This window comes from Equus przewalskii, unplaced genomic scaffold (assembly GCF_037783145.1).
Source record: "Equus przewalskii isolate Varuska unplaced genomic scaffold, EquPr2 ChrUn-10, whole genome shotgun sequence".
Classification (NCBI taxonomy): Eukaryota; Metazoa; Chordata; class Mammalia; order Perissodactyla; family Equidae; genus Equus; species Equus przewalskii.
Genome location: NW_027228747.1, coordinates 3,177,443 through 3,190,516, shown reverse-complemented (window position 1 = coordinate 3,190,516; position 13,074 = coordinate 3,177,443). Strand labels below are relative to the sequence as shown.

The following is a 13,074-nucleotide window of genomic DNA, read 5'->3' as shown; positions in this document are numbered from 1 at the left end:
AGACTTCAGAAAAGGAGTGAAACCACTAATTGCCTTTTTAAAAAAACCAACTTTATTGAGCATAATTTACCCACATTAACATTCACCCATGTTAAATGTCCAGTTTCATGAGTTTTGATAAATGTACAGTTTTATAATCACCTAATTACCACCACCACCACCACAATCAGGATATAGAACATTTTCATTGCCCCAAAAAGTTCCCTCATGCCCCTTTGCAGTCAGTCCTCTCCCCCTTCCACCACCCTTTTCAACCTCTGATCATCTTTCTGTCACTGCTTTTGCCTTTTCTAGAATGTCAAATAAATGGAATCATACAATATGTAGTCTTTTGGGTCTGGCTTTGTTCACTTAGTATAGTCCTTTTAAGATTGGTATGTGTTGTTGCATATGTCAGTAGCTCGTTCCTTTTTAATTGCTGATAGTATTCCATTGGATGGATTTACTAGAATTTGTTTATCCATTCACTTATTGTTGCATGTTTGAGTTGCTTCCAGTTTTGGGCTATTATGACTAAAGCTGCCATGAAATAACATTAATGTCCAGGTCATTATGTAGACTTAGGTTTTCTTTTCTCTTGAGTACATACGTAGCTAGAAGTAGAATTGCAGGGTCATATGGTAAGTGTAAGTTTAACCTTATGAAAAATTGTCAAACTGTTTCCCAAAGAGGCTGTGCCATTTTTTGCATTCTCATCTGCAGTAGAGAGTTCCAGTTGCTCCATAACCTTTTGAGCACTTGATATTTTCAGGTTTTTAAAGTCTAGCCACTCCAGTGGGTATAGTAGTATCTCACTCTGGTTTTAATTTGCATTTGCCTAATGTCTCATGATGATGAGTTTATTTTCATGTGCTTAAAATGACCATTCTTATATCTTTATTGGTGAAGTATCTGTTCAGCTCTTTTGCCCATTTTAAGAACTGGGTGGTTTGTCTTATTATTACTTTATTGTGAGAGTTCTTTATGTATTCTGGGTATAAGTCGTTTATCAGATAGATGTTTTGTAAAATATTTCTCCTCGTCTGTAGCTTGCCTTTTAATTTTATTTTTAAAAGTGTCTTTCAAAGAGCAGAAGTTTTGAATTTTGATGAAGTCCAGTTTGTCAGTTTTTTTCATTTATGGATAATGCTATTTGTGTTCTAAGAAATCTGCCTAACCCAAGAACACAAATATTTTATATTTTCTTGTAAAAGTTTTGTATTTTTAAACTCTCTGTTTTTGTAATAACCTTATTGAGGTATGATTCACATACCATAAATTCACCCATTTAAAGTATACAATTCAGTGGTTCTTAGTGTGTACACAAAGTTCTGCAACCATCACCACAGTCAATTGTAGAACATTTTCATCACCTCAAAAAGAAACCCCTGGGGCTGGCCCGGTGGCGCGGTGGTTAAGTGCGCATGTTCCGCTTTGGAGGCCCGGGGTTCGCTGTTTCGGATCCTGGCTGCAGACATGGCACCGCTTGGCACGCCATGCTGTGGTAGGTGTCCCACGTATAAAGTAGAGGAAGATGGGCACAGATGTTGGCTCCGGGCCAGTCTTCCTCAGCGAAAAGAGGAGCATTGGCAGCAGTTAGCTCAGGGCGAATCTTCCTCAAAAAAAACAAAAGAGAAAAATAAACCCCTTACACTATAGCCATCCTCCTCCAAACCTCCCTTGTCCAGCCCTAGGTAGCTGCTAATTTACTTTCTTTCTCTGTAGATTTGCCTGTTCTGTACATTTCATGTAAATAAAATCATATGTGTTTTCAAGGTTTATCCATGTTGTAACATGTATCAGCCAGATAACATTCCATTGTATGGATACACCACATTTAATTTATCTGTTCTTCAATTATGGACATTTGGGTTGTTTCTGCTTTTTGGCTATTATGAATAATACTGTTAGGAGCATGTGTGTACAAGTTTTTATGTGGATATATGTTTTCATTTCTCTTGAATACATACCTAGGAGTGGAATTGGTGGGTCATATCATAGCTCTTATGTTTAACCTTTTGAGGAATTGCCAAACTGTTTTCCAGAGTGGCTGCACCATAGTTTTCACTCTGATTTTTAGGTCTGTGATCCATTTTGAGTTGATTTTTGTATATTATCTGATGTAAGGGTCAAGGTTCTTTTTTTCCCCATAAGGATATCCAGTTGTTTCAGCAACCTGTGTTGAGAAGAATATCCTTTCCCCACTGAAATACCTTGGCAGTACTGTTGAAAATCAATCGAACATATATGTGTGGTTCTATTTCTATACTTTATTCTGATCCATTGATGATATGTCTGAACATGTTAATATTTACATCATTTTGAGGTTGGCCTCTGTTTGATGTCTTTTTCCCTTGAGAATGGGTCATAGTCTCCTGGTTCTTTGTACATGAGTAATTTTGGGTTGTATCCTGGATGTTGTAAATGTTACATTGTGTAGACTCTGGATTCTGTGGTATTCCTTTGAGGAATGTTGATGCTTTTGTTTGACCTGGCAGTTAACTATAAGCTGTATCACCTTCTGTGGGTTGTATTTCAAGTCTCAGCTCAATTCTTTCAGCCTTTTCTGTGCTACTTTGAGTCTGACCTGCATATATATCATTCAGGGAGGGATCAACCTGAGATACATGTGGTGTTCATTCACAGAATTAAGACATCACCTTCTCTGGTTCTCTCTCCTCTGGAATTCTCAAGTCATTCTGGTGGCAGCTTCAGTTGCCCAGAATCCTTTCTCTCTTTCCTCCAGCTAGAAAGATGTCAGGGTTTCTATCCAAGTTTTAGTTGCTTTGGTTATGCTGCTTTGTGACTGATGCCCACTATCAGGGCAAAGCCCCCTAAAAGCAGGAAACTCCCCCACTGTGTGCGGTGCTTCATCTTTTGACTCTCTTCTACAATCTGCCTGCTTTTAATGTACTATTCGGTATCCTCAGGTAACTAGTTTTGTATTGTCTCCAGAGTTTCTAGTTGTTATCCCTGGGAGGGGTGGTCTATAGGGGGTTTACACAGTAATACCTGAAGCAGAATCATCAATTCTATCAGTTTTTTCTTTATGTACAATGAAGCTATTTTGTTTTCTTGATGAATTGACCAATTTAACGTTATGAAATATCTCTCTTTATCCCTTTTAGTATTCTTTGTTCTGAAGTCTTTCTTTGACATTAACATATTGCCGCTAACAGCAACTTCAGCTTTCTTTTGATTATTGTTTTCATTGGATATTTTTTCCCTCCTTTTACTTTTAACCTATCTATATAGTTATACTTAAATGGGATTTCTTTTTTTTGTGTTTTTCATTATTTGATGAGGAAGATTGGCCCTGAGCTAACATGTGTTGCTAATCTTCCTCTTTTTGCTTGAGGAAAATTGTTACTGAGCCAACATTTGTGCCAGTCTTCCTCTATTTTGTATGTTGGACGCAGCCACAGCATGGCTTGATGAACGGTGTGTAGGTCCGCACCAGGGATCTGAACCCACGAACCCCAGGCCACCAAAGCAGAGCGCATGAGCTTAACCACAACACCACTTGGTCCAGTCCCTGGATTTCTTACAGACAGCATATAGTTGTGTCTTGCTTTTTTATCCAATCTGGCAATCTCAGTCTTTTATTTGGAGTGCGTAGACTATTTACTTTTAGTATAATTATTGACATAGTTATGTTTAAATCTGCCATCTTAATCTTTGTTGTATATGTCTCATCTGTTTTTTACTCCTTTTTTCCTCCCTTTCCTGAATTCTTTTCAATTAATAGAGTATTTCTTAATTATCCCACTTACTCCACTATTGTGTTATTAGATATAATTTGTTGTTTTATTTTCTTTGTGGTGGTTCTAGGTTTACAGTATATATCTTTAATTTATAAATATTACTTTTAAATAATACAATATTACTTCTCATATAGTATAAGAATTTTACAACAGTATATTTAATTTCCTCCTCCTATCCTTTATGCTTTTGTTGTCATACATTTTACTTCTATATGTGTTATAAATTCCATGATACTTTGTTGTCTTTACTTTAAACAATTAAAGAGATTAAAAATGAAAAAAGAGTTCTTTTCATATTTAACCACATAGTTACCATTTCTGGTGTCCTTCATTCCTTTGTGTAAATCCATTTTCCATCTGGTATCATTCCTTCTGCCTGAAGAACTTCCATTAATATTCTTGTAGTACAGATCTGCTGGTAATGAATTCTCTTAGCTTTTGTTGGTCTGAAAAAGTCTTTATTTCACTCTTGTGTGTGAAAGATATTTTGACAGGGTATAAAATTCTGGGTTGATAGCTTTTTTTCTTTTAGTCCTTGAAGGATGTCGCTCTGGTCTTCTGGCTTGCATAGTTTCTGATGAGAAGGCTGCCTGTTTTAGTTTTTAATTCCTCTCTATGTAATGTTTTAACCCCCTTTAGCTACCTTCAAAGTTTTCTCTTTATCTTTGGTTTTCAAAAGTTTAATTTTTATGTGTCTAGGTGAGTGTTTCTTGGTATTTCTTCTGCTTCGGGTTTTCTAAATTTTATAGATCTGTAGTTTGATATATTTTATTATTTTTTAAAAATTCTGAGCCGGTATGTCATCAAATATTTCTTCAGCCCTGTTCTTTTTCTCTTGTCTTTCTGAGATTCCAATTATATGTATGTTAGAGTGTTTGATGTTATCCTACAGCTTTTGGAAGCTCTATTCTGTTTTTTTTTCTCTTTTTCTTTTAGTTTAGATTATTTTTATTACCCTATGTTCAAGTTCACTGATTGTTTCTTCAGCTGTGTCTAGTCTACTGATGAGCCTATCAGAGAACTTCTTCATCTCTGGTATCATGTTTTTTATTTCTATCATTTTCATTTAATGTTTTCTATTTCCTGAAATTCCCCATCTGTTGACACATGTTGTCTACTTTTTTCATTGGACCTTTTAACATATTAATCATAATTATTTTAAAGCCTCTGATAGTTTCAACATCTGGGTATCTCTGAGATTGCTTTTTTTCTTTGAGGAAGATTAGCCCTGAGCTAACATCTGCCAGTCCTCCTCTTTCTGCTGAGGAAGACTGGCCATGAGCTCACATCCATGCCCATCTTCCTCTACTTTATATGTGGGATGCCTGCCACAGCATGGCTTGCCAAGCAGTGCCCTGTCCACACCCATGATCCGAACCGGCTAACCCCAGGCTGCTGAAGTGGAACATGCGAACTTTGACCACTCTGCCACTGGGCCAGCCCTCTGAGATTGCTTTTATCTCTTGATATAAGTGGGGCGCTTTTTTTTTGTCATGTAATATTTGATTGAATGCCAGGCATCATGTGTGGAACAGTAGGGACTGAAATAAATAGTATTTGAACCCGAAAACTTGCAAGCCTCTTCTTCTATTAGGGGATTGAGTCAATTAAACTCGATTTGGGTTTTGTTTTGGCTATCAGTACCTCTATTGTGCCATAGGCTTCAAATCTGTCTAACAGTGGGCTGCCTTGTGCTTAGAGTGGGTGCTGGAGTTGGAGGGTTTTTCTCAGTGTTCTCTTCTCCCCTCCCTGTCAGCTTTTAGCCACCACTGCATGCCTGTACCATAGACAGGTTCTCTCTCCACTCTCTTACCCCTCCCCTACTGGTAGACCACCCTTGCTTTTTAGTTGGGCTAGATTTGAGCTAGAAGGGTTCTGTGTTGTCTGATCCAGCCTCAATCTTAGTCAGGGTCTGTGTGCCTGTGTCTTGGGAGTGAGGCTTTCTTCATTTTTCTGCCCTTCCACCTTATCACAGCCAACCTCTGTGGTTAGTCTTGGGAAGGAGTTTCTTCTCTCTCCCCCAGTTGTAGCAAACCTCTACTTAGTATCAGTATAGGAATCTGGGTCTAGGATGGTTTCCTGCCTCTCCCTAGGAGTAGAGGGTTTTTGCTTTACTCTTTCTCCAGAAGAAGTAGATCTTTGCCTGTGCCCTCTGAATGAGAGGGTTTACTGCCCATCCCCCAAGGGCTTAAGGCTTTTGTTTAGTAGAAGAGAAGGATCATGGGGCAGTGGGTGGGGCATTGTGTCTTGTCACCTACCAATTGCCAGTCACCTCCCTCATGCCTAGGTTACCAAGGAGACTATTTCTAATCTCCTGCCCTGCCCCTAGTCTTTCTTGTTGAACACAAGAACCCCGTGGAGAAGACTTGCAAGTGAGTGGGAACTCTGTTATGTCTGGAGTGGGATTGCTGTTCTTGCAGTTTTCTAAATCCCAAACAGTAGCAGAAGCAGCCTATGATGTCTTTGTCTGCTAATTCTTTTGTCTCTGTCATTTCTCAGTCTGTTTCTACTGACTGATTTTCTCCTGGTTACAGGTCAAATTTTCGTACATCTTTGTATGTCAAGTTATTTTCGATTGGATTTTACACACTGTGAATTTAATGCTATTGGATATTAGGTTTTGTTATATTCCTTTAAAGAGTGTTGGATATTTTTGCTGGCATGCAGTTAAATTACTTACATTACTTTTATCCTTTTGAGGTTTGTTTTTAAGATCTTTTAGGGTGAGTTTAGAGTAGCTTTTACTCTAGAAATAATTTAGCCCCACTCCTAAAGCATGGCCTTTTTGAGTTCTCTTCTGAATGCCATGTAGTTTCAAGGGAGGTCTCTATTCTGGCTGGAGGGAAGTCAAATTATTCCAGATCCTCTTTGAACTCCAGGAATTGTTCATTTTACAGCTCACTCTGGTAATAGATCTTTCCTCGAATTGTTATTCAGCCAAAATTCAAGGAGATCCTATGCAGATTTCTGGAGCTTTTTCTCTAAAGCTCCCTGTAGATTCTGGCTGCTTTGGCCTTCTTGAACTCCAGTCTCTGTCTCCTCAGCTCATTGAAGTTGCTGAACTCTGTTTTTGGGTGCCCCTCTCTGAGCTGCAATTCGGGAGTTACCTCTAGGCAGAACGCCTAGGTTGTGGTAGGGCTTACCTTGTTTGTTTCCCTTTTCCCAGGGATCACAGTTTGTGTCTCCCTGTCGTCCAATTCTGAAAGTAGTTGTTTCCTATATTGTGTTCAGTTTTCTAGGTGTTTACAGTGGGAGGTTAATTCCAGACCACCCAGAAGTTCCCAGACTGTCCTGTAAAAGCAGAATATTTTTATTTATGAGTAATTTAATTAAAACTTGATTTTAAATGTTCTTGGCTTTAAAAGAAATACTGATGGAATTCTATTTCATACCATATAGAAAAATCAATTCCAGTTGGACTAAGAACTTAAATAACAAAATAAAAAATTAAAAGCTCTTAGTAGAAAGTGTAGTTGAATAGCTTTTAGATCCTGGGGATAGCAAAAAATTTCTTAAGACACAGAAGGCACTTGTTATAAAAATATTCATAAATTGGACTTGTTTAAAATTGAGAACTTTTTAAAAATCAAGATACTTTAAATAAAGTGAGAAGGCAAATGACACACTGGAAGATATTCATAGTATACACAAATGAAGAAGATTATGTCAAGAACATATAAAGAACTCTAGAAATCAATGAGAAAAGCACAAAAACTCAATATAGCAGTGGGCAAAACATATGAATAGGTATTTTACAGAAGAAGGCACTCACATGGCCAATAAATGTATGAAGAGGTGATCAACATCATTAGTAATTAGAGAAATGTAAATTAGGACCACAGTGAGTAATCTTTTCACACCCATTCCATTGGCAAAAATTAAGTTATTGTCAAGGTCTTAGCTTTTAGTTTACTTTTTACAAGATTAAAGATAACTAGTTAAATATCCAAACAAAGAACTCACCGTAATGAGTCTGTGTTATGAACCATGGATTGTGATTAATCCAGTTCTGTACACCTGTGGTTCAAATAAGGAAAAAGAAAAGTAATAGAGACCATTTAGTATCCAACATTAGGGAAAACGCATATGCACACACAGTAAACCTAAGTTATTCAAGAGCATATTGTTGCCTTTATGCTTGTTTTCTTTCCAGGAAGGAGCCTAAATACTTCATCATTTGGGAAGAATATCTTAGTTAAGGATCTCACAGATTTCACCTAGAAATCAACTAAGAGTGCTCTATCTCCTCTTGCTATTATAAGCAGCTTGTGAATGGCAAAAAATATGTCCTTTTAAAGATGAATTTTCAGCTAAGAATAAGATTAAATGGTAGGGTGGCATTGGAAACAATTTGTTGGTCATAATGTACATTGAAGATTCATCCAGATCAATAGCGTGAACAGTTCAATGTCTATTTGACATTTGGAAGCTGAACTTGGATGATATTGCCATGACCAAAATGTTATCATTCCACTTTTTTCCTAATCACTTTTGCACTGTATAAGGAGATTATCTTCTGTGTGTTCGGTAGCACAATTCCTGTCAGTTACTAGAGGTTTGAGAAAATGAGAACATTTTAATATTCAGATCCTACATAAAATAAGATATTACTATTTAAAAGCCTTAAAAAATATGGAGGTTGAGGTTAAGGAACCAACAAAACAAAGATCTCTGATATCTGGAATTTCGGTTTTTGCTGTTGCATGCAGATTCCAGATATTACTAGAATTGCTTTCCCTACAGTCGTTTGTGCTCATTGTAAGAATTTATCAGTTACCATCTTCTGGCATTCATTCCATAGAACTAAGTCATAAGGATAGAGAGAGAGAGGCATGGCATGGATTTTCAACATTTACATATTTAGAAATTATTTTGAAGCCTAATTTTGAAACTTTGACTTTTAGAATCCAGAGAGACAAAATTAGATCACTGATGAAGATAAGTTTTACACTTTCCCTGCTCATAATTCATCCCTTTTCTCTTATTGAAGTCTAACTCAGCAAAGAGTATCTTGTTAAGAGGACTGAAACTTGTTACCCTCAGACAGCTGGCTTTGCAGTCTGAACATTCCAACTTGACATGTTGTAGGAAATGGTCAGTTGGAAAAGAGAGTGACTAGTAATCGTTGAATTCAGTGTACTCTCTCAAGCGACTAACTTCATCTGATTCCATGTATGAGCCAACCAGGCTGAGGGTTTAAATTAAGACGGAAAGATCCCGGAAGCACTGCCTGCCTGTGTATTATCTTTAGTTCTTACTTGATTATGTTCCCTCCAAGTCCAGAAAGTATATTTTTTGATGGATATTCTCATTTGTAATGAGCCTATGATTTGTTTCTCATGGACCATTGACATTCATGATTTTTAGGCACAAGACTTCAGCAGGGATTAAGTGATTCAGTCTTTTTTTTTTTGCAAATGAGTGTGTCCAAACCAGGGAAATGAATACTAATGGATTTGGTTAATTTTAAGGACAAGTGAAGAACAAAGCAGTCTCTGTTGTGATCTCTTTTTGTATGTTTCTCATTTGCTAAGCACAGTTAGTTTAAAAATGGTTTGCCTCCCGTGGAAGCCATTCCTACTTGCATTAAAGTATTACTGAATCGCCAGGCATCCTATTTATATTTCAGTTCCCTTTGACTTCACATTTAAATAGAAGGGGAGAGGTGGGTGAGAGGCTATTGATGATACTCTTCTCACGTTATGAAGAAACTGAAAGTTGAATAAATTTTCGTTTCTGTTGAAATTGTCATAAGGGCCTCTCAAGTTCTAGACTTCTTTATATCCTAGGAAATACTTTATCGGACTTGAGATCACTCCACTGATCACCACTGAGGAAATGCAGTCATAGTCTTCCGTGCATTATCAAAGACCTACTCTTCTTTCCTTGGCAAAAAGACATTGGAGAATATCTTGGAAACTAGAATGCCACTAGCTAGTTTTCCCTCCCTTCCTTCCTTCCTTGATTGAGGAACTCGGGCTGATTTATAACATCAGCAGAGAGAATATGTGGTCTTGTCTGAGGGAAGACCATTTTCCTTTGGATAGTTTTGTACTTCGGAAGGCAGTGATGGGAATACTTGGTAATATGTGTGATTCGTTACAGTCAGTTACAAATTTAAGCAATAATCACAGGAAGAAAACTCATTGATCAGGATCACACACATCCGTGGAGGCTGTTTGACAGTGATTAGAGGCTTTGCTTTAATTTGGGAGAGGGATGATAGGAGGAGAGTTGTGGGAGAGGAGTTTTGAATGAATAAATTATTTTATTTTTGCATTTAATTCATACTTCCTAAATCACAGAAACATGGGAAAGATTCTTCTTGAGCTTGAAGCTTAAATCAGAGCTTTGCTGTGATTATCTCTTTGGTCTATACATTCTCGGTGATTAACTCTTGATTACATGAGTAGATGACCTGTTTTGTGTACATTTAAAATTCTGAATGATTTTTGCTAAGCAAGTAAATGTGATTTGGGGCTAATTTTTCCATCTGTGCATTATTTGATGTGTTCTGAGAATACAAAGTAACTTGGATTACTTGATGTTTTTGTATTATGCATTGTACCACTTTCCTTTATAAGGGCACATTTTAAAGAATTGCACATACGTGCATTTATTTCTTCTTCATAGATTTATCGAGTGCCTTCTATGTGCCAGGCCCTGCTCTAGGAGCTTGGCATGCATCTGTGAACAATAGGCAAAAATCTCTACCCATTTCTTCCTGAGGATTTTTAACTATTATTACAAGGAAGTCCTTAGAGTACATTTATTGTTCAATGTTTTGTTAACCTGTTTTAATGATGGAAGGGAGAAGAACAAAACTAGAGATATCTCACTTCAGGAAAGGAGTTTTTGTGAAAATGATCTGTTTGATAGCAAAAATGCCACCATCGCTTGCATCATTTTTAGAACTTCTCTTTGGAATTTTGGGCTACACACAAATATCAGCCACGTTGTTTTATAATCAACCCTAGCCTTTTACATCTCTCTCCAAATTTGCTTGCTTGTTCATTCACTATAGATTTACCACATTGGCTTCAAATGACTTTAAACTTTCTGAAAATAAAATCCACTCTTTAAAGCTGATAATTGCCTTTGAAGATATTTAAAACAGTGTGTTAGAGGTAATTTTAATAGCAAAAATAAGATCATGGGCCCCTTGAAGGGAGCAGCCCTCTTTTGTACATACAATTTCTGGCATGTTTATTAAAAGTAAGTCTTCTTTTACAATGACCTTGATCATATTCTCTAAGTGCATAGCATAATATAGCTAACCAATATCCGTCTGAGCCTGACTTTAGATGATTCTGTAATTTATTTGAGTAAGTAGGCTTTTTTTTGTTCTTCCCCCTCACCAGGTATACAATGTTTACATGGCAGGGAGGCAGCTGTGTTCCAAGCGGTACCGGGAGTTTGCCATCCTACACCAGAACCTGAAGAGAGAGTTTGCCAACTTTACATTTCCCCGACTTCCAGGGAAGTGGCCATTCTCTTTATCAGAACAGCAATTAGATGCCCGACGTCGGGGGTTGGAAGAATACCTAGAAAAAGGTAAGCCGACCTATTAAACTACTATCTTGAGTAAACATAGGGTCTAGGTATATACTGCAACTCCTAAACTGCATAGCGAAGTTTCCTGAAACTCAATAGTGAAAGTAAGTCAAATCTCTGACCGTAGGTGTTGAATGATCTCAACTTTGAAACCAAGATTGAAATGTCCAATACAGTGATAAATAGCTTATTTTATTGACTCCCTGAGCACTTAACAGTGGTAGAAAGATGCATAATTAGTTTTTGATGCATTAAAGATCTTTATTTATAGGCTTATATTGTTTGGCAGCAAACACATACAGAAGGACTCATCGACATGCTGAGTTGATTTGGGAACTAAGTGGTCAGCATTTAAGACATTTTTGTTAAAATGATTCTTAGTTCACTGGCGTATCCTACTTGAAAACTCCTTGTTTCTCTTATAGGTGTCCATGGGTAGGTTTGCTGAGAGTAGGTAGTCTAAAGTCCCCTTGTCCTGAGAAGTACTGAAACTTACTTGTTATTTCAGGACTTCCAGACAATACTTTAGGATTCTGTGGATGTGGATGCTGAAACGTTTCTTTATCTAGAAAGGCAGGGGGAAATGACACAGATCTTCTGAATAAGACAATTCATTTTGTGGCTCAAAGAAGAGACCTTGCTTCGCCATATTATAGAGTTATATAATTTGCTAGCTGTGCACTAGGCTTTTCTTTAAAATAGTAATTTAATAGAATAATGGTCTTGTGTGATATTTAGTAATTCATGTTCTTGTGTCCTGGTATAAGAACTAATTGACCTAGTTGAAATTTTTTAAAACTTTACCCTTATCCCTGAAGAAAAACCATTTCCCCCATATCAAGTAGTGAAACTTCATCTGTTTTTAGCTTTTTTCCAACATGAAATAGCCTCTAAACACAGCCCTTGGGAAATGAGAAAGGGTACAATTTTTTTAAATAAAATGAGGTAACATCACTAGCATAATTTACCATCCTCATGAGAGTGTCAGGAAATTAACTTTCTTAGATTTAGACAATTAGCTACCTACCTGCCTGCTTTTCTTCCTTCCTATCTTTCCTTTTTTTGGTGAGGAAGGTTGGCCCTGGGCTAACATTGGTTGCCAGTCCTCCTCTTTTTGCTTGAGGAAAGTTGTCACTGAGCTAGCTTCTGCACCAGTCTTCCTCTATTTTGTATGTGGGACACCACCACGGTGTGGCTTGATGAGCAGTGTGTAGGTCCATGCCTGGGATCCGAACCTGTGAACCCTGGACTGCTGAAGCAGAGCACACAAACTTAACCACTGTGCCATTGGGCCCTCCCCCTTTTCTTTCTTCTTTTTGGCTGCTGTTGTTTGGAAGCTAAAGTTAGTGAGATAAGAAGATGTGCTCAGCTTAATACTTAATTATCTACTCTTTTTTTTCCCAAAGTGGCTTTAAATGCTTATGGTTCTCTGACTGGCCTGTTCCTAAGCCAAATAGATATTTTTCCTTTTGTATTTCCATTTTGTGTTTGGTTTATTCCTAATTGACCTCACGCTTGCTCTGTTGTCTAGCTTGTTAATAGTTCACACAAGACTGCAAAATTAGATTTACTGAACTTTTCTCTTTTTGGAGGTGACTTCCTTTGGGTATGTTTAATATTTTTAGCAGGCTACATCTTTGATGCATCCTATTATTCCTGTTCTAATTCATATTATAATGAATGTTTGTTGTGCCTTAAAATCTCGTATGTCAGGGATGGCATACTACTTCAGCATTGCCCGTTATTGGTGATTTACACTTAAACCTTGATATGTTCT

General features: G+C 37.3%; 1 protein-coding gene across 5 annotated transcripts in view; it reads left to right on the top strand.

The window, feature by feature from the left end:
- The window catches only part of SNX27 (sorting nexin 27), a 67,699-nt gene that overhangs the window by 28,228 nt on the left and 26,397 nt on the right, over window positions 1-13,074 (top strand). For all 5 annotated transcript variants that reach the window (XR_011536583.1, XM_070607299.1, XM_070607300.1 and 2 more), the window contains exon 3: window positions 11,105-11,297. Coding sequence is in view for 4 of the 5 variants with exons in the window: in XM_070607299.1 (XP_070463400.1) it covers window positions 11,105-11,297 (193 nt within the window). In the remaining variant the exon portion in view is untranslated. The remainder of the gene's footprint in view (window positions 1-11,104; window positions 11,298-13,074) is intronic.